The 27,646-nt window shown below is 39.2% G+C and overlaps 4 protein-coding genes and 2 pseudogenes across 4 annotated transcripts in view; 2 read left to right on the top strand and 4 right to left on the bottom strand.

Moving 5' to 3' along the window:
* LOC107668868 (protein O-GlcNAcase-like) overlaps positions 1-1,241 on the bottom strand; it is a 22,087-nt gene extending 20,846 nt beyond the window's left edge. The window contains exon 1 of the mRNA XM_016460913.1: positions 966-1,241. Coding sequence (XP_016316399.1) covers positions 966-1,008 — 43 coding nt within the window. The 5' untranslated portion in view covers positions 1,009-1,241. The remainder of the gene's footprint in view (positions 1-965) is intronic.
* Positions 1,242-4,699: 3,458 nt separating this feature from the next.
* LOC107669114 (uncharacterized) lies at positions 4,700-7,067 on the bottom strand (annotated as a pseudogene).
* Positions 7,068-7,424: 357 nt separating this feature from the next.
* On the top strand, positions 7,425-12,928 carry LOC107668861 (zinc fingers and homeoboxes protein 1-like). Its single transcript, XM_016460882.1, has 2 exons — positions 7,425-8,155; positions 10,299-12,928. The coding sequence occupies exons 1-2, from the start codon at positions 7,847-7,849 to the stop codon at positions 12,147-12,149; spliced, it is 2,160 nt and encodes a 719-aa protein (XP_016316368.1). The 5' UTR covers positions 7,425-7,846; the 3' UTR covers positions 12,150-12,928.
* Positions 12,929-13,360: 432 nt separating this feature from the next.
* LOC107669275 (cell death activator CIDE-B-like) lies at positions 13,361-16,683 on the bottom strand. Its single transcript, XM_016461456.1, has 5 exons — positions 16,329-16,683; positions 14,802-14,916; positions 14,402-14,551; positions 13,939-14,132; positions 13,361-13,839 (listed from the first exon to the last, which is right to left on the bottom strand). The coding sequence occupies exons 1-5, from the start codon at positions 16,352-16,354 to the stop codon at positions 13,698-13,700; spliced, it is 627 nt and encodes a 208-aa protein (XP_016316942.1). The 5' UTR covers positions 16,355-16,683; the 3' UTR covers positions 13,361-13,697.
* Positions 16,684-17,063: 380 nt separating this feature from the next.
* Positions 17,064-22,975, top strand: LOC107669266 (uncharacterized; annotated as a pseudogene).
* A 270-nt stretch (positions 22,976-23,245) lies between these two features.
* LOC107669257 (dehydrogenase/reductase SDR family member 4-like) lies at positions 23,246-26,177 on the bottom strand. The gene is given in 10 exon segments (XM_016461440.1): positions 23,246-23,504; positions 23,877-23,915; positions 23,917-23,930; positions 24,061-24,195; positions 24,480-24,531; positions 24,630-24,700; positions 24,800-24,901; positions 25,074-25,251; positions 25,462-25,586; positions 25,934-26,177. Coding segments are annotated over 9 exon segments (828 nt in total). The 5' UTR covers positions 25,584-25,586; positions 25,934-26,177; the 3' UTR covers positions 23,246-23,389.
* Between the last annotated feature and the right edge of the window lie 1,469 nt (positions 26,178-27,646).

The raw sequence follows: 27,646 nt of genomic DNA, 5'->3' as shown, positions 1-27,646 counted from the left end.
CAATTTGGACATTTTCACTTAGGGGTGTACTCACTTTTGTGGCCAGCGGTTTAGACATTAATGGCTGTGTGTTGAGTTATTTTGAGGGGACAGAAAATTTACACTGTTATACAAGCTGTACACTCACTACTTTACATTGTAGCAAAGTGTCATTTCTTCAGTGTTGTCACATGAAAAGATATAATAAAATATTTACAAAAATGTGAGGGGTGTACTCACTTCTGTGAGATACTGTATATATATATATATCTTTATAGCTGAGATTTGTTATATAGTATGTTTGACTTTACATGAGTGTTCTGTATGTATGAGAGTAGAGTTAGATTTACTTATAAATTATAAAGTGTGTCTCTCCTCTTCTCCTTCCCAAATGTTCTAGCGACGTCCCTGATATTGGATATTCATGCCAGTGTGGTCCTAAAGTTTGCAGCTGTAGGACAGAAGTGGGTCAGTAAGAGAAAGCTGCTGGAATCCAGCCAGGTGACATTTCCACAGAAGAAAAAAGACAAATCACCCGCCGAGCCAATAATGTGACACTGAGCTACAAACAAGAGTAAGGCTAATTAGGAGATATGCACAACATGCGTGTATGTGCACTGGGGAAGGAAATGTGTGTGTAAGTGTGAGTGTGTGTCTTATGGTTTGGCCAGCTGCTTCCTATCACACTCCAGTATAAATATGCAAATACATACCCAGGATGCTCTAGGCGCCTTAATAAGATGAATTGCCCTTCTAGCCCATAAATTAGAAATGGGTTATTTTAGAGGCTAATTATATGTGTCTTTATAGCTTGGTGCTTCTTTTTTCCGTAAATAATTGTAGTAAATAACAGTTTGAAGATACATAACCGCAAGTTAAGTTGTGTTCGAGTTAAAAATGCTATTTAACGAATAAGCCTCATTTATTTGGTCGTATCTGTGGCTCCCACCCAAGCATCCAGATAAATAATGTGTGCGTAAACTTACCCTCAACAACACCGCATAAAAACTCGTGTCGCCCCTCCATCATCGTTGTGATTGTCTATCGGGATGTTCAGGATGCGGATGCTTCAGTCTCTCCGGACTTAAATCTTCAGCCGCGCATCCTTCCCTCCGACACACACAGAGCGCTTGAACTGAAGCCGCAAGCCATGGAGATACCGAAGAATTGCCTTTATTAATGCTGTTCTGTGTTGTTTTTTCAATAATCAAACAGTGGCAAACTGTCAAACGTTGATGTTTCTTGTCTGTCAGCTCGGTTCTGCCTCCTGTCTGTTCGCTCAGTGCACAATACGCAGTGTTGCCAGATCTCACAAGACAAGCTGGCAAACTGCTCCAATAGTGGTTAGATTAAAAATAAAGAAAACAATAATAAAAAAATAAAAAAGTACTTAATTTCGTAATTTAACTTCAAATTAATCATAGAAAATATTAAAACGCTTATTAAAACAGATGAAACAAAAATGTTAAAAAGCAACAAAATACAACAAAATGTTAAAATAATGTTTTCATTTCACATAACGTTAACTGGCCATCTCAATCAGTCTCATCTATGAGAAAAGCTTGAACAGTAAATAGTGGTTGCAATGTCGCAATGACATTTGAACTATTTTATCGAAGTTTTATTGTTTTAAGGCCCATTCACACCAAGAATGATAACTGTAAAGATAACTATAACGATAACTATATTAGCATCAATGGCTGATAACATTCTGCATTATTATTGTGATTTGCAGTTATGTCATCTGCCACTTTAAATGCTTGAGTTTTAAAAACAGGTCTATTCTGACTGTCCAAAATGATTCCAACCACATTATTCCTCCGTGTCTTTCCCGCATCATCCCATATTTATAAGACACTTTATGAAAAACAAGTCCATATTAGCTTACAATACGCGGACATGGCAACACTGACTCCAATAGAGCAGCTTGCGCCGTCTAGCGGTCAGCGTGTATCATATCAACACACATTACAAACTGCTGTTCACAATTGAATTTTCCAAAATAAAACTGAACCACGCTTAATTATCAATCGCGTACGCGCTGAGTTAGAAATAAATTATCAAAATAAACTTTTATACTTAGGCCTATATGTTGAGAATCCCTCTGGCTCCTACAGTGAATGTTATGTGTGGTTGTCTTGGTTACACAGTGCAACCAAGTGTGGGAAAGAGCGCTTGGACTAGACTGATTCGTTAGGCTTCATTAGTCTAGTAAATACAGTCATGGTCAAAAGTTTTGGCAGTGAAATAAATTTTGTGTTTTGCAAAGTTTGCTGATTAAGCTGTTGTGGTTTCAATTCACATTGTTTCTATATTGTTTTTTTAGAGTAATCAGATGCATTTTAAATAATTGCTAAAAGCTTCATTGGCCAAAAATTTAACTTTTCACAAAAAAGCAAATTTGACTTTTTTTATCCCGACACAAAATTACCAACTAACGTTAATTGACTAATCATATCAGCAGCACATGTGAAATTGTGAATGAGTACTAGTCAGGTAAAATCTACGGTGGCCGAGCGAGCTCAAGGCACTGCAACTTAAGAAAACACATGCAAATTGAAAAAGCACCAGCAAATTAAGAAAACATCTTCATCAGTTTGACAACACACGCGCTGCAAATCCTCACAACACATGCAAATGAAGAAACGCGCTGCAAATCCTCACAGCACATGCAAATGAAGAAACGCGCTGCAAGTAGCACGGACCACAACGGAAATGTTTCAAGGGGACCCAAAAAAGTGAAGGACCCGGCTGGGATTTGTTTTGTGCAGTGGCTTTTTTTCTTTTTTTTGAGTTTCTGCTAGTGATTCCTTTTTTATTTTTATTTTTTTCTCGCCCACATGAACTGCAAAATCTTGGCAAAGTCAGCCATTGGACGCCACAGAAAGGGCAATACATTTTGATCTGAAAAACAAAAACAAGTGACTTTAGTTTGCACGTTGTATTTGTATTCCATTGTCCTTTCTTTCATTAGGGGAAGAAGTGCTTCCAATCATTGTGTTCTTGTTAGCAATGGTTACCTCCAAAGAAACACGTGCAGTGCAGCCATCATTGCTTTGCATCAAATGGCCTCACATGCAAGGAAATTGCTACAAAGAATATTGCACCTGAAAGAACCATTTACCGGATGTCACGGAACGCCAGGAGAAAACAAAGTAGGTCCAAGTGCAGTAGTTTATTAAAGTAACAAATAATCAGAACAGAACAAAAACTAGACAAAAGGTAACTTCAAAACACGGGGAACACAAAACACAACGTAACCTCAAACAATACTGCCGCAAAGACAGACAGAGTGAGCATGGAATAAACAGTGATGGGATGATGAGTAAATTACCTACAGGTGATCATGATCAGAACAGAAAGACTAGCAAAGGACTATGAGAAACAGAGTTCAAAACATGTAACAGTGAAATGGGAAGAGCGCCCTCAAGTGGCCAGTCCAGGGCACCACAACCAGACACTGTGACATAACCCCCCCCCTCTACGGAGCTGATACCAGACGCTCCACCAGAAAACATAAAAGTTCAGGAGGGAGGTGGAACTGAGGCGGACCAGGGGGAGGGACGGCGGGCCAGGACCATGCAATGGAAGGGGGTCAGGGTACAGAGGTAGACCAGGGTATGAGAGCGGAACCGGCAGGGTGGAAGGCCAAGGCGGGGCCGGCAGGACGAACCAGCAAGGCCCTAACCGTACAGGAACCCCAGCAGATATCCAGGACGGAGCCGGATGAGTGAGCCAGTGAGGCTGCTGCCAAACAGGAACCCAGGCGGGCAACCAGAGCAGAGCCGGAATCCTGCCAGACAACACTGGTGGGACAGAAAACCCTCTCAGTGAAAACAAGAGCAGAGAGAGTTTAGTACCAGCCTCAACGGCTGCAACAGGACAGGTGCAGGTGAAGGGGAAAACTGATTGGGATATAGGAGTGGCCAGAAAAGGGGAAGATCACACCTTCAGAATGGTTACTGGAAAGTGCAGTTGAGAAATGGGAACCAGTATAGTGCCTGTGCTGGACCCACTGTCTCTCTCTCCCTGCAAGTGAAGCCTCAGAAGGTGGGTGTGTTTGTGGGTCTGGTCTCCTTTTATGATGTGGAGTCCAGGTCTCATATCTACTCTTTCACTGATCAGTAGTTCAAAATCAGTAGTTCTTAAAAATAATTGTATTATATTGTAGTAAATTCGCTTCTTATTATATTGTAGTAAATTTGCTTCTTAATTAACATTTATTTTTTAGTAAACTTTTGTTACGTTTGGCAAATGATTGATCAAAAGCGTTGCATTCAAGGTATACATTTTATCAGGTCTTGCATTCACTGGGAATCAAACCCATGACCTTGATTTTACTATAGCCTTTGCAAAGAATAGATAAGTATATCCATTGTCTTGTATGATGTTGTGTGTGTTGTAGATTGGAAAATTTTTAATCAGTTTTCATTATATTTTATTTTCAGCAATTGCTGAGAGCTTGTTTTCAACACTGCCTCTCAAATGATACAACTCTTTGTAAGCATGTAGAGTGCATAGAATTCACTGTGATGTTTTTTAATTCCTTGACAAGTCTTATAAGTATAATCTGTTGTAAAAATGCTGTATAACTTTATACATGAGCCATGATTAAAACTGTGAATTTTTAAATCTGTCCAGGTCACAGTAGAATGTCAAAAAGAGTTTGTTCATTTGCAACTGGCCTGTTTTAATTCATGAAAGACACTTGCTCAGTGAGTTAAAGGAAAGTTCCCGCATTCCCTGCAGAAGCTTGGGTTGGGTTTCTGGCAGAGAAATTGTAAAACACCATTTTCAGGTCTTTAGACAGTCATCTCAGGCCCTAGGGTCTGTGGGTCAAAGGTTAGTTCTGAGACTGGATTTTGTTCATTCTGAATAACTGAGTAGAACTCAGGATCAACAAAAGCAAGAAACCTTCTCTGGAGTTTGTGCACCTGCTCCGATACATTCTCCATCCTTTCTGATGTCTTCAATTCGTTTAGTGCGATCAGGTTCTGACTCCAAGCCCTGTTTCAGATACACTATGCGAGCCTCCATTACAGTTTTGTATACACTGCCAAATTTCTGCAAGAAGTTGAAATGATCCTCTTCCTTTAGAGCCGAACTGATAGTTTGCTGGGCAGTCTGAAGGGCGCCCAGTCTGGCTGACACTGAAATCTGAAAACTTGTGAAGACCAGATCCTTCAGGGCTGATCCAGTCTTCATCAGCTGACTAACACAGTTCTCCAGAGTCTGCTTTTGGTCTTTCTGCCACTTTTCCAGCTCTTGAGCCTGGTCCTGCCTCTGAGCCAGTGCCTTTAACTCTTCTCTCAACTGCCACCAGCTCTATATGGGCGGTCTGTAGCGTCTTCATGTTATGCAGCTGATGTCTACACCATCAGCTTGCCGTGAGCTGAGCATTTGCTGGCCATTTGAATAGAGGAACCTGATTCTACAGGATTAGTCAGTGGGATGGGTTTGCAGCAGCACTGGAGTGGTCAGGTGGGTTTGCAGGTGCTGAGTGAGCACACATAGATATTTCACACTTCAAGATGGTCTTCAGCACCGGAGGTTTCACCTTCACACATAAATCAGCTTACAAAGGGTTCCGTGGGAACTTCAGGCATGGCCGACATACTTGCTGATGATTTTCTAGTTTTCTCTTCAAATGTTCTAAAATCTCTTTCTCTGTGCTCACTATATGAATCTGTAATGTGAAACCCTCTAATACTGTATTTATTTACACAGCAACAGACCTTTGGTAATTTTTTATGGTATTTGTTAATGTAGGCTATTACTAATGGAATGATATTTGCTAAGATACAGACTACTTATGATGGTTCATTTGTGACCTTTCTTTTACTATGGACAACTTATCTACTGATGTAGCCATGTTTTTAACTGATCCACCCTTCCTGCTTTGAAGTAGTCACTATACCAGTACAAATTGAACTACATTTTGTTTGAAATAGAGAGAGAGATCAAAATGCATTCCATTCAGTAACAAATCAAATGTGTAGCCTATACCCAGGGGCGCCGCTAAGGGGGGGAAGTTAGGACGATTCTAAGGGCCCACGCACTTTTGGGGCCCCCAGAGATCTGTTTTATTAGTAGTAACAGTAGTAGTAGTAATGTAATAGAAATTATGAATGTATCTACCAAAGAATTACAAATAAAACAAAATTACGGCTTATTTCTGCATTTCCGGCAAAATTATCTCCCCCCATTCACTGCATGGTTTCGTCCCGTCCTACGTAACCTAGAGTCACTGAGTGAGATCAGATGGTAAACTCAAACTGTCAAATTAGAGATGTCTTCGAGTTCGAGGGGGGGGGGCAAACCGAGCCGGACGATTTGGTCAGTCGCACTTTTAAACACATTTTAGTTTTGCAAAATCTACAAATTCACTCTCTGATTACATAGAGCAGCAGCAGGAAGCGGTGAGGTTGTCATGGCAACCAGATACACTGCACGCGTATTACAGCTGCGCTTCTATTTTGCCACACTAAACTTAGCAATAAACACACTGAAAATAATACACAATAAACATGTCTGTCAAAACGATCTCAAAGGAAGCTTTTATTAAGCAAATCAAGGAGTGAATTACTCATCTGGAATAGCTAGGTTGGCTTGTACACTATATTGCCAAAAGTATTGGGTAGTAAAAATGTTTAAGCATATAATGACATTGTGTGCTTCTAATTTTATACCAATAGTTTGGACAGGACCCTTTTCTATTCTAACACAAGAATGCCTCTGTGTATAAGGCAAGGTTAAAAAAAAATAGATTGATTCAGTCAGTGTGGAAGAACTTGACTGGTCTGCATAAAGCAAAGTCCTAATCCCAGCTGAACACCTCTGATGACTTGTACATATGCGTACAATCATTTTAGACACTTCCAAAACTGGAAATACAATTTTTAAATACATGGATTATGTTTCCATCTTTGCTGCCAGTTTTGGAAGTGCCTTTTTCTGTTCTGAAGAAGGGGGTGTCCCAATACCTGTGTCCATATGTATGTACAAGTCATGTATGCAGACCAGTCAAGTTAACCTCATATTCTTTCATAGGGCCCAAAATTGCTAGTGGCGCCCCTGCCTATACCCATGTACAGTCACACTGACACACACACACACACACATATTATCTATGGTTTTCATATGAAGGAAATTATAAATGCTAGACTAACCTCTAATTAATGTATTTGTTAATAGTTTTTCTAAATGAGGACATCCCTGTTAGGATTAGTCTTGAGTAGACATAACTTGTTCTTTTTCATCTTCATTATTATTTTTTAATTTGTGTCTGTGTATGTGTGCAAATGTCTATGTATATATATATAGTTACTAGTGTTTCGTTAATGTAAAGCTATTTTACTATCGCAAAAGAAACAGAAAAGAGAGCGGCTGTCAATGAACTTTTATTTTGAAGCCGCTCTGGCTTCACATCCAGAGGATGAGACAAACCAAACCTCAAGGCACTGGGCTACTGTGCGATCCGAAGGCGAGGACGATCAGCAGGGAATGACGCTATTAATTGCCTTATTTCTCAAGTAACTACATCAGAAAAACAATAAATAAACCGGTTTGCATTTGAACTGCCTATTTTTTATTTGTTTATTTTTATTTTTTTTTACTTTTTATGCATCTGTGAAGCCAGCACGACAAGCTCTTGTGTTAGCTCGCTGGCTAGCCAGCCTTTGTTCCATATTCAGACCAGTGTGGCCATAAATTAGGATTCAGCCTTCAACTCTTGAAAGTTGACTCCGTGTACGATTATTTTATTCAAATGAAACTCGTTGCATTCTTGGGAGTATTGCACACCGACTTTGTTGAGGGAGAAATTTAACTGTCTAGTGTCTGTTCGCTCGGTCGTGCATAGGTTGCCATGGAGCAGTGTGCAGCTCCACAGCTCGAGAGCACAAGTACGCACTCTTCACTTCCAGACCCAGCGGGAAAGCCTGGGGGAGATGCCGGGGAGATGACGGTTAAGGATGCTTACGAGTGCCGGATTTGTGGTTATAAAGCGCGAGACGTTAAATGTCTCAGTCAGCACCTGCGGCGTGCTCACCCTGTCACCAGACTTTCTGACTCGGTGAGGATCGAGCGAAGTGATACGTTAGAGGAGGAGCGTGAGGTTGATGTAGAGACACCCTGCTTAAATGGTGACCTGGAAAAGAGCATTGTTAAGGATAACGTAAGTAAAGTTTTGTTTTCATGTCAGTATTTATCGATGTACATGAGTGTGTGTTAGTTGTGTGTACCACTATGATGTTGTGAATAGTGGTTGTGTTTAAATGTAAATTCCTTCTATCCCGACTTTCATGCAAAGACTCTGACTCATTCCTACCGGAAAAGTGGAAATACTGTGGTAAAGTGTCATTGGTTCAACCAATGGTGTGCATTTGGGGAGGGGCTATCTATTTGACTGACCAATGGGAGAGTGGCGAGTGTTCAGGGAAACCTGTTTGAAAACAATCACAAATGCACGTTACAGTGTTTGTTATAAATGATTTATGCATGGAAAATGCAATAGCCCTATCTCTCCTCTGGGTTTTAAGTTTACATATTAAAGTGCTAATTTTCATGGGATATTCAGGTAACCTATTGTACAGTTAATTGATTATTGTTTCTGGCAAAAGGTTGGCATGATTTGAGCTTTTAAATTTATAACTGACAAAACCGTGTACAGAATTAGTCGTTTATATATGCATACAGTGGAGATCAAAATTAGAGAACAATCTTTTTTCTGAAATATTGTTAATCTTCACCACTCAAAATTTAAAGGAATATTAGCTGTGGTTATACCACTGTTCCACTAACATGTTTGACAAAATAATCATAGAATTTCAACAAAAACCTTTATTTTGTGGAAAACACAGTGATCAAAATTAGAGAACATAACCACTGTAGCACAAAAGAAGATTACAACTAAAATTGGAGGGTTACAACTGGCAGAAATTAGTAGGAAATGTAGAGGCCCCTGCTTTGAGTGACTTCAGCACATCTGCGGCCGCAGGACATCACTAGTAGTTTCTCACATTGCTGATGTGATCTTGGTCCACTTTTTTTCCACTCTCTTCCATAGTTCGGTCACTGTAGTGGGTTTCTTACCCATAACTTTGTTCTTAGCTTCAAGGAACTGCTTTACTTGTTTTGCAGTGTGGCTGGGGCATTGTCTTGCATGAAAAATTGCAGGCTGATTGGAAGATGCTTGCAGGGAAGGTACCGCATGTTGCTGAAGGAGGTTCTGATAAACATTTGCATTCACCCTGCCATGTAGCTGTAAAGTGGCCCAACTCCTGCTGCAGAAAACTTACCCCAAACCTTGACCTGACACTTCCTCCTCCACCTTTCACTGACGACTTTACGCCCTCGGGGTTCAGTCTTTTCCCAGTTTGATGCCAAACAAAATGTTTCCCATCTGACCCAAATAAATTAAACTTTCTCTCATCACTAAAGTGAACTTTGGACCAGTTCTCTTCTCTCCACATGACATGCTCCTCAACAAAGGTGAGCCTAGCCTTTTGATTTTTCTGCTGATGAGAGGCTTGGTCGCTGCAGAGCATACTTTCAGTCCAATTTTATTAAGGGAATTAAGGAAATTAGCACCAGGTGCCAGATTAACACCAATAACAAGGAGGTATCTGTAAGTGTTATTTTTCCAAATATCTCATTTAAGTTTTTTATACTGTGCTTCCGAATACAATTCATTTATGAAATATGCTTAAAAAACTGCCATTCTATTCCTGTTAGGATAACTTCGAATAGGACTAAGCAGTGACCTTGAAATTTAGGAAATTGTAGGTTCGCGTTGCACATCCATACAGCACAGATCGCTTGACGGAGAGTGAAACTCTTGAAGCGCTCAGTCAGAGTGTTCTGTGAGTGAAAATATATCTGTGCTACCCTTAACCTCCAACTCACACACTGGCGAGTAAAATCTGAGAATTTATTAGCCATTGGCTAATATTAGACATCATTTAGTCGCCCAGAGTAAGATTTAGTCGCATATGCGAGTGATTTACTCGCAATGTAGAGGGTTGTTTTGTCCTTCAGGAAGTGATTGGATCGTTAATTGCTGTGATGTCATATGAGTGACAGGTTGCTGGTCATCAGAGAAGAGACGTTGTGGTGAGAGAGAGGGAGATGCATTTAAAAAAAAAAAAGATGTGTGGCTAAATCATTTATCATAAACGCTGACATATTCCATTCAAAATAATAGTCGATTTTTCATTTATTGGTGACTTTTACAGCAGTGAAAGGAAATAACCAATGAACTTTTTGTGCCATGTTGACTGTGCATTTGTATTTATATTTCTTGATCTCACTCCTTTCAGCCAGACACCACTGAGGGATCATCTTCCCTTCAGACTCCCGAGGACTCAAATGAGACCTCATCCTCCATGGATCCCAAAGAACAGGAAGAGAAGATGGATGACTCACCTGCTCCTGAAGAATCGCAGAGCTCATCCCCCGAGTTACTTCAGGAGAAGTCACCCTGCTCTTCAGGGACTAAGGAGTCCTGCCAAAAGAGGCAAGCGGTCTCCTCTGGCACATCGACCCACAACCAGACTAACCAGGTTTGTCTTCCATTGGTATCCGAGGGGTTAAAGCTTATCTGGGTGCGCTCGGAGCAGGTCCACGAGCTGGATGCCGTGTCAGATCTCGTAGAAGCATTTAGTGCATTCCCATACCCCACGTCGCAGGAGGCAAGTGCTCTAGCTCGAAAGTGTGCGTTACCGTTGGACCGTGTTAAAGCGTGGTTCATGATGCAGCGGGTACGTTACGGAATCAGCTGGGCTGACGATGACATCCAAGAGACGCGACGCAAGCTGGGGCGCATTCAGAAAGGAGCGGTAGCCGAGGAGTGTGTGGAAATAAACGACAAGGAGGATTGTTTAGGACGTGATGAATCTCAACAGGTTTTTATACCGCCACCTGTGGCAAATGCCCATCTAGATCAGATAGACCAGATGCCTAAACCCAGCCAGGCTGTTCCTCAGCACATCACCAGTGACCAAAACCGCTTGCATTTTAGCCAGAATAATGCTTCCCAATCCAATAACGGTGTACAGCAGTTGCTCAACGCTAATGTTGTGTACAAAAACGGTCTTGGACCTGCATCCCAAGTTCCTCAAGTTAGTCCCCAGTTCCAAAGTGACAGTAGAAACCTAACGCCTCACAATACTGGAGTCCATCTGCTCGATTCCTATGGACGTCCATCGTACGACCAACACGCCGCAATGTCGTACCCCGAGCTTCCTGAGCTTTCACAGTCTCTACATGGCTTATCAGGGAAAAAATCGAAAGCACAGCTGATGGCCCTGCGCCGCAGTTTTGTACAGAAGTCTTGGCCCTCTGACGGCGAAGTTCAGCAGCTCCAGAAAATGACTGGACTTAATCGGCGTGAAATTCGCAAATGGTTCGCAGACAGCCGCTACCAGCTTCGCAAGAATGGCAGGGCATGGCTAACCAAGCTTGCGAGGCGAAATCGGCCTTTGCAGCTGGTGCAACAGAACTCTCACACTGAGCTGGAGAACGATGTTCTACCTAGTGCTGATTTTTACGACAACGGCGAGGCTGACGACACAGAGGCAGGGATTGAGGTTGATGTAGATTTGGCTGACGATGAGGGACCAGTCAACCAATCCAATGAGACCAAGGAGGAAGTAAGTGATGAAGGTGAGTTTAATGACGGCAGCGCTTCTGTTCAACAATACTCTGCAGACGTCTCTCCCTCTCCTTCTCCGTCTCCGTCATTCCTCCGTGGCCGGGTGGAACGGAGCGTGCGACTTCGTAAGAAGACGAGGGAACAGTTGGAAATTTTGCGGCAAAGCTTCCTTCGCTGCCAGTGGCCCACAAGCGACGACTACCTGATACTCCAGCAGAAGACGGGTTTGACGCGGACAGAGATCATCCAGTGGTACGGAGACACGCGTTATCATGTCAAACACAATCAGATGCGCTGGATGACCTCAGAGGAGAGGGAACGCATCATCGCAGTCATAATGCAACAGCAGAAAAGGGGTACAAATTATTCAAGGGGGAAAGTCTCATTTGAGAACATAGGCTCTGGGTTGAGTTTGGGTGATTCTACATTAATTAACCGAGGCGGAGGGGGCAAAGCCGCAACATGGAATGAACTTTTTAGGGGAAGTACCCCAGTTTTGCCTGAGGGTGAACTCTGACCTCAGAAGCAAAGTCAGTTTGCGATGGCATTTGTAGCTGTGCAGATAGGTGGAAACTGAATTCCACATCACTGCCAAAGATGTTACACAAAACCTTTTTTTCTCCTTTAACCTGTCTGGATATTTCCATCCCAGTTTAATGCTATGATCCAGGGCCTTGTAGAACCTCTCACAACATTGTTATGCAATATGTATCTCCAAAACTAAGCATATTACTTGAATCAAAAATATTTAGCATTAGAATATCTACCTTAAAGTAACTGAAACAAAATTGTATATGGCAAGGCACTGAATGACTGTACAATGTATTTTGTTTTGTAGCTTGTTTTATCAGAGGTCTATTCATTGTGGTTCTCAGTGTGACTCAACAGAGCGAATGCACGTGTGTTGCCATTTTCATGTTTATGTTGCACTTCGAGCTTAGATATGTAGATGTTTGCTTTTACAAAGGTCAATTGGATTTAAGGTTATAAACATAACTGCAATCTTTTAGATCCACAGTGTGCTACACAGATATGTTTCATAACATTTGTGCTGACATGATACTACAAAATGTATGTGCTTGATTTCCTCCCCCCAATCAATCTCAATATTTGTGATTTTTATTATTAATATTATTATTTGAAGGCTAATTCAAATCTTGAATAGTCTCAATATGGAGTTTATTAGTTTTTGCATCGAGTAAGCTGACTAGAGAGACTGTCCTTTTTTGTGCAGAAGCTTTTTGTACCAGTTTGGTTTTACTTAATAAATTGATCTTGAAACATTTTTATATTTAATTTTTCTTTTTCTAAACATTTACTAGTATGACAATTTTGTATTTACATAATATTTACATTTAATAATTTAGCTTATGCTTTTATCCAAAGTGACTTACAAAATGAGGAAGATGAAATTATACAGTCGATCACGTAAAAATATTAAATGGTAAAGGTGAAATAAACATTTATAAAGAAGGTCAAACACACAGAAGTAACACTGGGTAGTCCTAGACTAAGCATAAAAAATAACTCCTAAAGAGCAGTTTTCATAGAAACAAGCATTTTCCTGGAGCAATTTTCCATTAAACCAGCAAAGTACAATTTACAATAAAAACCATTAACAATTTAATGCATTAAATAGGTATCAACTAACAAATAAATGCTGTTCTTCTGAACCTTCATTCATGATTCCCACAAAAAAAATATTTAATATGAATATTTTCAACATTGATCATTATAAGAAATATTTCTTGAGCACCAAATCAGCATATTAGAATGATTTCTGAGATGTCATGTTGGAGACCGGAGTCATGGCTGCTAAAAATTCAGCTTACCATCAGAGGAATACATTACAATGAACCCAAACATTTGAAGTGTGGCGTATAAATTAACATTTACCTAGATTAATAAATGTTGTCAAATTGTTGTTCATTCATTATACCTAATGCTTTAATGTTAAAATGAACCTTAGTGTTATCATATAAACCTATCTAGGAAACATTTTAGAAAAAACATCCCTCAGTTACATTCTTGATCTCAGATTCAAGTCCATTATACATTTCTCCGGTTATTCCCAATACTCGATAGATTTGTCATGCTGGGCTTGAAGAAGATCTGCCCCTTGGATGATACGGCGAATCACAGCAGCAGATGAGATCAGTAAGTGTCCAGCAGCTTGGAGGAGAGTGGACATGACTCTGAGGGCCTCCCTGAGAGACAACAGAAGTGTAGGATACAATTCAGTATTTTGTACAAATAGTAAAACAAACCATTAAAATGCTTAGAGTTTCCATCTGTAGTCTGTTTACCTCAGAACTTTCTTTGGCCCCATGCATTGAAAATCTGCACTGACAGAGTAGAGCCCTTTGAATGTGGCTTTCACATTTAGTGAGCCGAATACGTCTTTAGGGTGCGTACGGTAAAGATCAAAGGTGATCTGAGCAATGTCTTTTCCTGTCCTTGGTTTACTATCACCTGGTTTGTTTCCAGCCCTTTGACGTAACTAGGAGGGTTAGAAGATGTTAAGATAAGGTCCTGAATGATACAAACGACAACATTCATAAGTGACTGAAACTAAAGTCATTTGTTTAGTTTTTACAAAACAATATTTCACTGGGATTTTTTGCCTCATAAGATGTGTGATAAAAATAAATGTGACGCATATTACCACCTTTCTAACGTTGAAGAAGTCAATCAGATAAGTGGTGAAACAGCTAAAAACAACCAATAAGATGAAAAAACATTCTGCCTGAATAAAACAATCATACATACAGGGTGAGGTTTCCAGATCTCTCCAGGTGTCAAGGCCATGAAAACGGTGTTGTCTGGCAGGGCTAAGAGGAACTCTTCTGAGTCAACCTCTGTCCCATCCTCTTCACACACCAAAGTCAGCACAGTAGATATCAAGAGAGCCTGGGCTGCCTGAGGTAAGAATCACAGTACAAAATGTTTATGATAAATGTCTGTAAAAGTTCTGTTATCCTGGTCATGGTCGGACGTCTAGAAAACTGGTTGAGTTTCTGTGTAACAAATGTAACACAGGGCAGGGGGCGCTACACACAGACAAAACCACAGCAAACCCCTAAAGGTGAGATTAACCAATGTGTCTACATCAAAAAGCCCATTTAGGTAAGTGGCAAAACTTCCAGTTGAACGATGTTTAACTTCCTACCTTCTCTTTGAGCTCCTCTAGAATTCCAGCAGTGACTCCTTTTTTGACCTCTCTGTTCCAGGAACACACTCTGAATGGACGCTGAGGGGGCGACCATACTCGCCGAGACACTGACCTGAGAGAAAGAGCGATGGAGAATGAGGGGGAGGCAAAACGTCAAAGACAACATAGAGTACAAAAAATGGTTGTTTTGTCAAGAGTCATTGTAGAAAAGAACTCCACTTAAAGGAACAGCTAGCTGTTGAAAAAACCAGCATATGCTGGTTAGGTATGCTTTGACGCTGGGATGCTGGTTTAGCTGGTCCTTTGCTGGTTTATGCTGGTCCTTTGCTGGTTTATGCTGGTCCTTTGCTGGTTTAAGATGGTCTTTGCTGGTTTATGCTGGTCATGTGCTGGCAAAGGACCAGCATAAACCAGCAAAGACCATCTTAAACCAGCAAAGGACCAGCTTAAACCAGCATCCCAGCATCAAAACATACCTAACCAGCATATGCTGTTTTTTTCAACAGGGAGTTAGCACGATAATGCTCAAATGCTTGATGATTTACTCACCCTCATGTTGTATGACTTTCTTTCTTCCTTGGAAGGATTTTGAAGAATTATTTTATTGGTCTTGGTTCATATGGCTTACTGTATGTACTATATGTCAAGTCTTCTGAAGCCATGTGAAAGCTTTGTATAGAACAAATCAAAATTTGATATTTATTTACTGACATCCTTGTAAATCTTGATGCACCCCTTAGCTGTTCTTGCCATTTTCAAGGGGAAAATAATTATGCCTAAATTTGTAAACAAATTTTTCTTGATTTTTGATCACTGAAGCATCCAGTTCATAAAGTGACAAATCGGACTGATCTGATTCTCGAGTCTGACTAACTCACTGATCTGATCACAGCTCACTAAAAGGAAACATTATCACTAAAAAATCACTTGAATAATGACATTTCCATCTATTTATAACACAAAGCTATATCATGTCTTTTAAAATACTTATTTGGTGTTTTTGTGTCTCTTCTGAAGTTTGAAAACAACAGTAGCCGTTTTTTTTTTTAGAACTGCATGGATAAGAGCGACCTAGATGATTCTTCAAAATCCTTTTTTTGTGTGTGTGTGTGTGTGTGTGTGTGTTCCACGGTAGAAAGAAATCCATGGAGGTTTGGAACAACATGAGGATGTGTAAATCCCCATTTTCCTAGAATAATCAATGACTGCTTTAAAAGTGGGACGAGCACAGACAGCACATGGCGGTAATCAGACTGTCTTATCAAAAGAGCTGTTAATGGAGTGAAACAAATGTCTTGAGAGAGACCAACAGTTAAAGTCCAATGTTAATGCTAAGGACAAACACTGATAAAAACTAATTAAACTAAATATGACCATTTGTATTTTTGTATCTATTTACTAACAACTTTGATCAAATGTATATGTAAATCTGACTGTCTTACTCAAAGCATACTTCTGAAGATAAACAGGTATATTGTAAATAACAGTATTGAACATGTAACAAAATAATGTTACTAAACTCACTTGAACAGGGAGGCTGTTGTTTCCATAATGTTCTGTGGTTGAGGTCTTCTGTCTGTCACCTCTGTTTTAGTTGTTTACAGTCCTTTCTGCCTGTTTGACCGTTTGAAGTAAACTAGTGAAACTGAGTAACAGATGGTGGAGAAAATCTTTTTGACAATAACGTGTTGTGTGATGCTAGCCAAGTGGACTTTGACTTTGCTGGATGATTTATCCTGATAGCCTGTCATTGGGCAAGGTCTGTTCGCTGATTGAACTTGTGTGTTTAGGAGCCAAAGTTTGAATGATGTAGGAAGGGAGACTGGTTAGCGTTGTAACACTTAAAGTTAATTTTCCTCGGGATTCTACAGTACTGGAAATTGGAAGACTTTTATTTTGAAAGCCAAAACCAATTTTTCGACTAAACGTCAAAATAAAAAGCAAAGAAACAAGGGTATTACTTTAATTTAAAAACAAATAAAGTAGGGCAGATTGTCAAGATCAGGAACAACATTCAAATAAAAGACAGCTGCCTACAAAACATTTGTGCCCACTAAAGTTGCGTCCCAAATCGCGTACTTATGCACTATTCTATGACGTTTTGTAGTATAAATAGTGTGAGTAGTGTGTTCACACTGCAAAAAAAAGTGCACTTTAAATACCCGGATGATGCACTTAAATAACCGAAAAAAACGAAAGGTGCTTCTCAATTTCCCTCCTCGTTTCCTTGCTCCTCCGTCCTCCATCCTATGACCCGGAAACCGATCGATCTCAGCCATCTTGTAGGGCATCTGGGAGGCTTCCTGAGGAGCTATGAGCGAGGATACACCCAGAGGCCCTTCTCGGATACACAGGTGCATCCTTTGCGGAAGTGTTTTTCATCGGAAAAACCTGACGCATGTATAGATTCTCCTCCCCCTTCACATCTGTTGTAATAATTGTAATTTATATTTACAGTTTAAATAAACCATACATGTCATATATTTCAAACAGGGCATCTTGCTTTATTAATACTTATTATGAATGTCTCAAATAACAAACTTTAACAACATAAGGGCAGATCCCTTTCGCGCAGCTGATGATGCTTTGAAGTGACGCTAAAGGGAGCGAGGATATTTCATTTCACTTGATTCAACTTCTCCGTCCTCCCGTCTTTTCCTTGCGTCCTTCCCTCGCATCCTGAAGGGGTGGAGCTAAGAAGCGAGGAAAGGAAACGAGGATGCACAAATAAGAATTGAGAAGCACCCGAAGTGTGGAATGTTGAACAATTCATGCGCTCAACTATCCATTTTTTCCTTAGATGTGATTATGACCTTAAAAAATGACAAAATAACCTTATATAATTCATACACTACATGGTTGAGTACATATTGCATAAGTACAGTGTATAGTGTATAAGTGCATAGTGTATAGTGCGTCATTTGGGACGCAGCGTAAGTTTTTTTTTTTTAAAGCTCTTGTCTTTGTATACTTCACACCGGAAACAGCATTTCGTCATTTTGGCGCGAGAAGTGTATCCCTACCGCGACCATCATTACATTCTTATGAATCATCAGTTGTTTTTATAAACGTGGCGTATTGGCTGTAAATATAGATCAAAGGACAGAAAGCTTCACACCGTGTTGTTTAATTTAATGTAGTTGATGACTCCTAGTTCGAGCTGTATAATAGGTTTTGTTTTTAAGTTTACGAATCAAGTAACGTTAAGCGATTTCCAAAACACCAGAGGTGTTTATTTTCTGAACGGAGAGGACAATGAAAACAGCGACAGACACTATGAATGAAGGTGGGTCTGTGCAGTGAAGCTCGTAAAAATCTAATAGTAAAAGAAGAATTATCGTATGTTATGCGTTTCACTGTGGTGCATTTGTTGTCGATAGATGCGAGGGATTTTCGATGCAGATGTAGTCCAGCTGACATGTTAACTGTGAAGCACACATCTAAATATAGATGTGCACATCAGAGCTGTAAATGTCTAGAATTAATGTCCGTATGGGTAGTTGACTTGACATTTTCATCACTTACATGCTGAAATATAAAACCATATAAAAAATGTCCTTATTTTAATGTCAATTCTAGCTTCTCTCCCTATGTGTATATATATGTATGTATGTATGTATGTATGTATATATATATATATATATGATAACTTGATGATAATGAATAATAATAATGAGTTTCAGTACAGATTGCTTGTTCTAATTGTTTCAGATCTTATTTTCAACAGACATACCTCTACCTCTGTCAGCACTGCGGCTCATAGCTCCACCTTTACGCCTGATGTCCGCAGCCATGTGGAAGGTGATGCTGCAGAGAGACGCAGTGCATTATGGGAAACTGGAGGAGACCATAACATCATTCTGTGAGACTGTACCGGGGCTGCTCCATTACAGACATAAGGCCAGGCTGACAATTGGTTTGCGGGCACTGGTGAGATGACTGAAAATGACTGTGTCACATATGAAAAAACACCAATAGCATGTACTCTTTTTATGCTGCCATCTTTGTCATTCTCAGTTATGTACACATTCACTGTACATTGTCCATTACTGTTTAAGCTACATGTGATTCAGTGAAGTTGTCATATATCGAAACTTTGTTGTTTTCTAAGGTTTTTAGACTTAGTCTGTAAATAGTAAAGACATTTCTTTGCTTTTTATCCTGCTAACCTAAGATGATCTTGGAAGTGCTTCGTCAGTCAGATCCTCCTGATGCTCAGCATGTCCTCCAGGAGCTGCACAAGCTGCAAGAATCCTCAATTCCCATCGGAAAGGTGAGTTTGGCCCTGACACTGGTGCAGAGTCTTGTTTGTCTCATGTTTTGCTAGTTTTATTCTCATCTAGCTTCTTTAGAAGTTAAAATAGTGTTCTTGCATATAATTTCACAAGAGTTACATGCAGCAACAAGGATTGAACCTTCTTTTATCCTCAGAGGAACGATCAAAAGGTGGAAGAAGCTAAACACAACTTCCAGACCCTGGTGCACTCTCTCTTGAAGAATGCAGCATCCAGAAAACAGTTTTTCAAGGTAAAACAAAAAAACTAAAGAGAACTGCTCCACAAATCCTCACTCACATCTCCCACCTGATATATTTTCATGAGAGTACTTTAAAACTTTATTTTCATTTATATACATTTTCTTCTTAGATACAGTATCATTTGTCTGTCAATGACAGAAGGCACTTCTAAATTATCTTTCACTGGTTGGTAAAGTTTGGTAAATGCCTAAAAATCTTCAATTAATGCAAACTTTTATTCATGTACACTGATATGGTTTTGCCTTTGACTCCAGGAGGAATTCCATCTTCACTATGGAGAAAACTATGTGGCCAATCTAGAGAAGTTATTGTGGGAGTTTCTAATTCGACTGGATAAACTCTTACCAATTCCAGATCTTGCCCAGGTATAATTCATAATAAGGTTCAGAACAAAAATCCTTTTTTTGCTTTTAAGAATATCAGATAATTTTTTTCTTCCATTGCTGTTAGAGTTTTTTGTTGTTGTTGTTTGTTTTTGTAATTTAAGCTACTCTGTTCATGCCATGAAAATAACTGCTGTCATGGTATAATAATAAAGGGGGGGAAATCACATGCAAATATTGTTTACTTTTTATGTTATTTGTTACATTTTTTTTTATTTTATTGTTGGTAAAATTGTCTAAAATATTTAGAGAGGAAACACTTTCTTGCACACTGCCTAAATATGAAAACAATGTTAAACAATGTGAACTTTTGATACATTTTGTAATGCTTTATGTATCATGTAATTAATGTTCAATAAAAAAAAAAATTTCAAGTGTGAGTTCCAAGTATGGTCCTTTACACACATTTGCACACAAATGCTGATTGCGAGTGCTAATGCTGCCGTTTGGGATAGGACCACTGTTTTGTTTATGCTCAATGCTCACCATTTTGTATTGTGATGTCTTATTCAGACAGTCTCATGGCTCAGTGGTGCCCTCTGGAGGAGACTGTTTTGTTTATGCTCAATGCTCACCATTTTGTATTGTGATGTCTTATTCAGACAGTCTCATGGCTCAGTGGTGCCCCTGCTGTTCTGGAGGAGTGTGCGCGCTCTGCATCGCAGCCCCAGCTCCTCAGGACTCTGCTGCAGCATGAAAGATGCCTCGGACACCTCTGCTCGGGTATGTCTGGGAGATGAAATGATCAAGTAATTGCTTAATTCAAGTAATTATTTCCTTTTATGCCCCTTAGCATCTGTCTTGTCATCCTTTTTCTTTCCTTCTCTCTGTTTCAGCATCTCTTCTGTCATCTACTAGTGACGTGATCCTGTCTTCTCTTTCCCTCCCTATTTCGGGTAGAGTGTTGCAGACCATCCAATCAGAATCCACTTCCTTATCCAACAGGGTCACAAATCCTGCCCCGTCAACACCCAGGACCACTCGCAGAGCAGTGAAGGAAGCCCAGTCACAGGTCGCACCAGTGATTGGGTCCACTTCCAATGACATTCTCCAAAAAAACAATTTAGGACAAGAAGTTGAAACGGCTTCTGAAATGTCCAGAAATACCAGAAGCAAACAAAGATCATGTTCTAAAAAGCAAATTTTGGAGAAGGATCCAGAAGAGGAGTATTTTGTCGGGAATATGTTGGTCACAGTGATCAGTCAATCATCTGGCAGTGAAGTAGAAGAAGAGGAGGAGGAGGGCAGCAAAGAAGAAATAAACGGTAGGAAGGGGAGTAGTGAGAGAGCAAACTACCCAAAAAGACTGAAGTTAGAAATGGAAAAAGAGGGGAAGGTGTTACAAGGAAATATTCCACTAGGAGAAACTCTGAGGCCTTCGAGTCACATCAAGAAGCAGAAATGAGTGCTCTCCTCGTTTCCTGCATGAAGCGCCAACTGAGAGTAGTCATTCACAGATTAAACGACAACGATCTTCCTGTCTGTCCAATTCATCTGTCTGATGAAAAGAAAAATACAAAGTCTTCATGCCAGCCTCCTTCAAAAGACAGTATGGGAAACAGTGACTCTGTGATGCGCAAGAGGAAATGTATTGATTTGAGTTCAACGCCAGAGAAACACCAGACTTTATCAGTCAATAAACCGTAAGAACATGACTTTATTTTAATTGTATAATTTATTTGAAATCATTATTATAATTAATTATTAATTACGTTTTTGGTTAAGCTGATCATTCTTATCCGAATTTCTTGTTCCTTAAGAACTTCTACTTGCTCTCCGTGTATTCCCCTAGTTCTGCATCTTCCAGTCGGTAGTCCAGGTAACTAGTTTTCCTTTCTGTTTTTCTTTTTTTTGCCTTCTATATGCCAGAGGTGTAGGTTTTGGTTTTTCATCTATTTTAGAAACACCATCTCCCTCAGTTAAGTCATCAGATGACATTGTTGGCGATTCTGATGATGAGAGAACAGACGATGTCAAGAGAAAGGTTTGTAACTGCATCTGCATGATTCAAACAACCAAATAAGTGTTATGACATGTAGAATCAGCAACTAGAGTGGAGATTCAGTTGTCTAATTCAGTCTGTAGAGCTTCTCAAGAGAGTTGCACAGTATTTACAGCAGGTTCCTGTGGCCACATACACACTAGCTAAATACAGCTGTCGCTCTTCTGAGTGCTTGCTTGTGTTCTGTACTCACAGAGTACTTTGGTAATTATGGTTAAGTCCATGTAGTGTTGTTCAGGACCAAACTGAGCAAGTAGTAGTTGTCAATGCAGTGACTTCGCTCTCATTGAAAGCGAGTCTGCAATGTGTGTCTGTTTTCCAGGAGTGGTGTTAGCAAATCACAGAGAAGGAGGTACGTGTCTTTTTTTTTTTTACAAATCTGTCTCTACACCTCGGTTGTTTCCACCAGCCCTGTGGTAGATTACTGATAGATGTTTGTGTTATAAATGTCTCCAGTCACTAATATAACTTAATAACCAAACTAATATCACAGCTACAGCAAGTCCACAAACATTTTGTTTACACACACCACAAAATTTAAGCCATTCACTCGCATGTTAAAATGCTTTTTTTTTTTTGCCTGAAAATTTTGCAGTGTGTATGTGGCCCTATATTATGTTAAAAACAAATCTGCATTGTCTATATTGCATAAAATAAAAATATTGCTACTTATATGCACTAGGTTATTGCATTAATTGACTCCTGAACAACATGAAAGTTATCATTTACAAAAAGGCCTTATAAGAATGATCTTTTCCAAACACTTGGTTCTAGGGTTAGGTTTAATCTGTCCCTGTACTGTGGTTGTTTCGATCTGACTACTTCTGTGCTTTTTTCTTTAAATATCCTGTCAGGTATTCAGTCAGCAGTATTGCAAAACAAAGAATGATACATATGTGCCCACACTGCGGGAGTTCTGGAATCCTGTGTTTTGTTCCACATTGTCTCCTGGAAGCAGACATTGATGCAGTTGTATTGGAACATCATTCTTGCTTAATGACTTTGATGCTGCAGTGTTTTCTATTATAGATAATTCTTGTATTAATCATAAGTCTTAGATTTGATTAAAAAATCAGAAGCTTCTTACCATGTAGTACAACTGTAACCAAGGAAACCTACCTGCTTTTAGGAAGTGTGGATTAATAATTAATAATCATTTATTTTATTTTTATTCTCTCTATCTGTATCATGTAGAATGGTGTTGTTGTTATATATATATATATATATATATAATTTAAATAAAGAATTGTTTACTGCTAGATGTTTATTTAATAATTCTGAAAAAGGTGCCCTCCATCAGAGAAAATTTGAAAATATCAGGAAAATTAAAGTTTCTATTTATAATTCCTTTTTAAGCCAAGCTAAAATTAGTGTAAACTTTTTTTATCTTTAAAATCAAAAAGTAATAATACCAGTAATCCCAAACGACTGGAAAAGTCAGTTCACTGGTTAAAAGATGTGGGAAACTATACATCAAAAAACAAAAATGAATGTGACAAAATCAGCAAAAAAAAATAAAATAAATCATTTTATTACAATTAAACGTTTGTAAATGTATTATGAATTTCTGCATCAGCTGTTACAAATGTGTTGGGTCACTGAATTAGAAGGTTTCTATCTGATGTACAAGTACATGATTACTGTTACTGCCCCTGTGCCACTCTTACAGTCTGCAGTTCATGCCTCCGGTTACAGTGATAGTCTCTCCGGTGATGTATGAGGCTTCGTATGAGCACAGGAAGGCAATCACACCACCTATATCTTCTGGCTGCCCGAGTCTTAAGAGATCAAGACATTACAATAAGAATCAGGTTTCCTGCACCAGAAAGCAACAAAAAAAAAAGAAAACTTATGAAAAGGAAGAAATAGCTTGTGGACAATTACTGCAATGCTACCTTACAGGTAATGGGATTTTTTAAAAACATTATTAATCATGCAATCATACACTTTAGCTACATAAAAAAACTACAGTGATGCATAATATATTAAATATGTAATATTTTTTGTGGTGCATAATGCTAGTGGAACAATTCAGTTTCCTACTCTTGATAATGCTATTCTCAGACATGCCATTCTAGCTATGATTATTCAAGCGCCACGGTACTATTAGTTTAAAAACAGTTTCATTCATTGTCTTGACAGCAACAAACCTTTTTATGCTTGTCTGTTTCAAGAACTCTTCAAGCACACTCATTTTCCCACAGCTAGAGAAGAACAGAAGCAAAGGGTTATACAGGTGAATGTTGTAAAGACTAATTGACGTTAGAAATTATAATTAGGCAAAAGACGAGTTTCCAAGAAGCTCTGAAAATGAAAGGTGTAGGAAATCCTTACAGCGGCACTAAAACGCATCTTGATGATGCCAGGGGCAACACAGTTGATCCGGATGTTACTGTGGGTGAGATCAGGAGCCAGCGCTCGAGTTAAGCCCAGCAGGGCCGTCTTACTCACGCTATAGGGGCCCAGACCCTAAGAGTCAAAGAGTCAAGAAGAGCAAGGTGAACTCTCAACTAGTGCTGAATGATAAACAGCAGATAAAGTTTACACTCGAGTTAAGCCCAGCAGGGCCGTCTTACTCACGCTATAGGGGCCCAGACCCTAAGAGTCAAAGAGTCAAGAGCAAGGTGAACTCTCAACTAGTGCTGAATGATAAACAGCAGATAAAGTTTACAAACCCAATTAAAGAAACCACTTTAGTGCTATTGGATAAGGCATGTTGCATTATTAAACTTTACAGCAAGTAAACATCATACTTGCACTGGCTGGTACCCTGCGACTGAAGACACAATCACAACCGACCCACCCCTGAAAATGAAAAGGTCCTAATTTAGGCTCAGATATAAAGTTTATTTTGAAATACTTCTGTTTTCTATTCCCACTCATATTTTTCACTTTTCTCTCACCCTCTTTTCTCCATGTGAGGCACAACCTGTTTGGTCAGAAGGAAAGAAGCTTTCACATTTACTCCAAGTATCTGTGGACATAAAGCAAATGTCAATACTACTGACACTACTAACATTTTATATATATACATATATAGAAAAAATGTGTATCAAGGCTAATAATAACTAACTTTGTCCCAGACTTCCTCGGTGGATTCTAATATGTTCCCAAAAAACGGGTTCACAGCTGCATTAGACACCAGTATGTCCACACCGCCACATTGTTCAATTGTCTGCAATAAAAAGTAACAGCATTTAAATCAAATTTCTTCACAATATATATTATACATTTGCAAGTTTCCACAGACTCTTGGGTTCATCATAACATTTGCACATATTCCTAAGTATGATTCCCAAAGTATTAACTAAGTATTGGCTAAAAAGAGCGATAAAGCAACTCCTCACCATACTAATGAGCTTGTCTCTATCTTCTGCTTTCCCCACATTACATGTGGTGCCTATTACTTTTATATTTCTGCTGCGCAGGAGTGACACAGCCTTGTCAACGTTGGCCTGACGTCGACTGCTCACGACCACATGTGCTCCCCTCTGACCCAAAGCCTCCGCAGCTGCGAGCCCAATCCTGAGAAGATCGGTGAGTACAAGGGTCTGTCAGCATGTTATGTAAGTATTTAGGATGCATCATTTATATTTACATATGTTTTAGTAGTTGTATTATCAGTTATTACCAGAGGGACAATGTCTTTTTGTGCTGTGACAGCTACACACCCTTTTGTTTTAAGGATCTGAAACTAAAGAACAGTTGGATAAGAATGGAAATAAAGCATCATACCCATCTGTGGAAGCAGTTACTATAGCAACTCTTCCCGACAAATTCGGTGATATGTGATGGGACATCATTCTTCTGCCAGCAACAGGATTTGACCAAAGGCACCTGGTTACAGCCTTCAACATTGCCTTGAGACAGACAGAAAAAGAGTCTGCATAATAATTGCTACAGCACTACGTAGGAAAGTGGGTTAAAGGTCATCCTGGGAAAAAGTTACAGGTGCACAGAACAGCTTTCCCGTTAACATTAATTACATTCCTCGACAGGCAGTTGAGGTGAGAATGTGTTTATGTGGGGTACTTCAGAAACCAGCAAGTTATGCTGCTTAACGATAACATTACTTAAACGGAGCTAACTGCACAACACCGCATTCATGGTTGAGGTGAGCCAAGAGCGAATCAAGTTGTTTTAAATCTTGCTAAATTGTGAATAATAATTGTGACGTATAGGTTAATAAAAAGAAATACAGCATTACCTACGAGCTGAGAAGGACTGTTGTTCTGTTAGCACTTAAGAATCAACGCCTCTCGTACGTCAATACCACAGAAATATTATAAACTGGTAGATGGCGTGTATATGTCTGAGATAGGGCGGTGATAAACGGTCCGGAAGTTGTCTCTTATTGGTCTGGAAAGATGTTTCTGGATAGTGATTATCCTATTTCATTCTTCGGTGTAAATGCAATTCGATGGCTACTAATGTTTCTCTGGTGTCATTAATCAGGTGTAAACTATTGCACGCACAGACCGCTGAAGAAGCTGCGTGTAGATTCGATTCTTGCGTGGGGCCTGAAACTTTTTACAGCGCTGGTCCGGACGGACCAATCACAGATCAGTGTTATTGATTTGGATGGTTGACTGGATATTTATAGTTTTTATAGATTTATAGGCCATATTTTCATTTGCATGTCAGGTATTAAGAGATGGGATTAACTGATTAAATGTTTCACATTTTAGTGTACAAATTTAACAAAAAAATGTAATGCGGTCAGTGGAGGAATCAGCTCTCTGATCTATCTGAGCCTATAACATATTGTGTGTTATTGTTCCTTGAATAAAAAAAAATAAAAAAAATCTATCTGAGCCCTCACGCGCCCTCTGGAGGAAGATGCTAGTCTCAGGGAATCTAATTGGTTAAAATTAATTAATCATTCATTCTTAAAAATCCACCTAATATATTAGTAAAGTATTTTATTTCAATTCAAGTAAACTTAAAATGTCTCACAAAATGTAAATTGTAGATTGCGTTAGATTTATATGATAAATCAAGTTAAAATTGTATGCACTGCTGGTTTTGCACCTGTCCTGTACAGTTCTTAATTTTATCACTGCAGTGGTGCTTTTAGTAAAACTAAGATACGGTTGGAGCTGAACAGAAAAGTGCAGTCTTTCTTGATCAGTTGCACTTTGTGAGGTCAACAAATATTTAAACAGCACTACCAAATACCTTGGCATACCCTGTCCTTTTGTTCTATAGCAAAGCTTTGTGTTTGTTCAACATGCAGTTCCTGTTGCTAATTCCTGTTGTTCAAGGTATTTTACACTTGTTTTCAGTATAAATTGTAAATCTAACTAAGCAGCCTAAAGAAACTTGGTTACAGCCCACGGGAGCCTATCTCAGATAATATGACATTTATTATGCTGAACATGTTCAGTTTAGATCATCTAAATGCCACTAATTGGCTTTGGTTTTTATGGGCATTTTTGTCTTTAGACAAAAAAACTTAAGTTCTTATTTAAATTCCTCTGATGTCCTCTTTGTTTCCTAGCTAATGTTTTTGAACAGTTGCCCAGCATATTGAATCAGAGCATGCATACCGAACAGCCAGTGAAAGTAAATTCGCATAATATAATGCATCTTTTAGAAATGTTATTTTAAAAAAGCTATTGCAATCTACTCTTCACAAAGGCTTTTCTTAATCATGGTTAGTAGGCCTATACAATTTCATATTCATTTTATAATACATTTTCTGTTTTTATTTTATATGCAGGTAATGGAATACCAGCTTATGCACAACGCTTGCTTAATTTTACACTGCATTTGAATTTTTTTACTTTATTCTGGTGTGTCAAAGCATTCTAAGGAGTTTACAAGAGGACATTCCTAGGACATTCTAGTTAGTAAAAGATTTATACTTGTTTAATGTAAATCTGGTCAGAAGTTTACATTAGAGGCAGCTGTAACCTTC

Source organism: Sinocyclocheilus anshuiensis, unplaced genomic scaffold (genome assembly GCF_001515605.1).
Source record: "Sinocyclocheilus anshuiensis isolate Anshui unplaced genomic scaffold, SAMN03320099.WGS_v1.1 scaffold337, whole genome shotgun sequence".
Taxonomy (NCBI): Eukaryota; Metazoa; Chordata; class Actinopteri; order Cypriniformes; family Cyprinidae; genus Sinocyclocheilus; species Sinocyclocheilus anshuiensis.
This window is presented reverse-complemented; position numbering and strand designations above follow the sequence as displayed.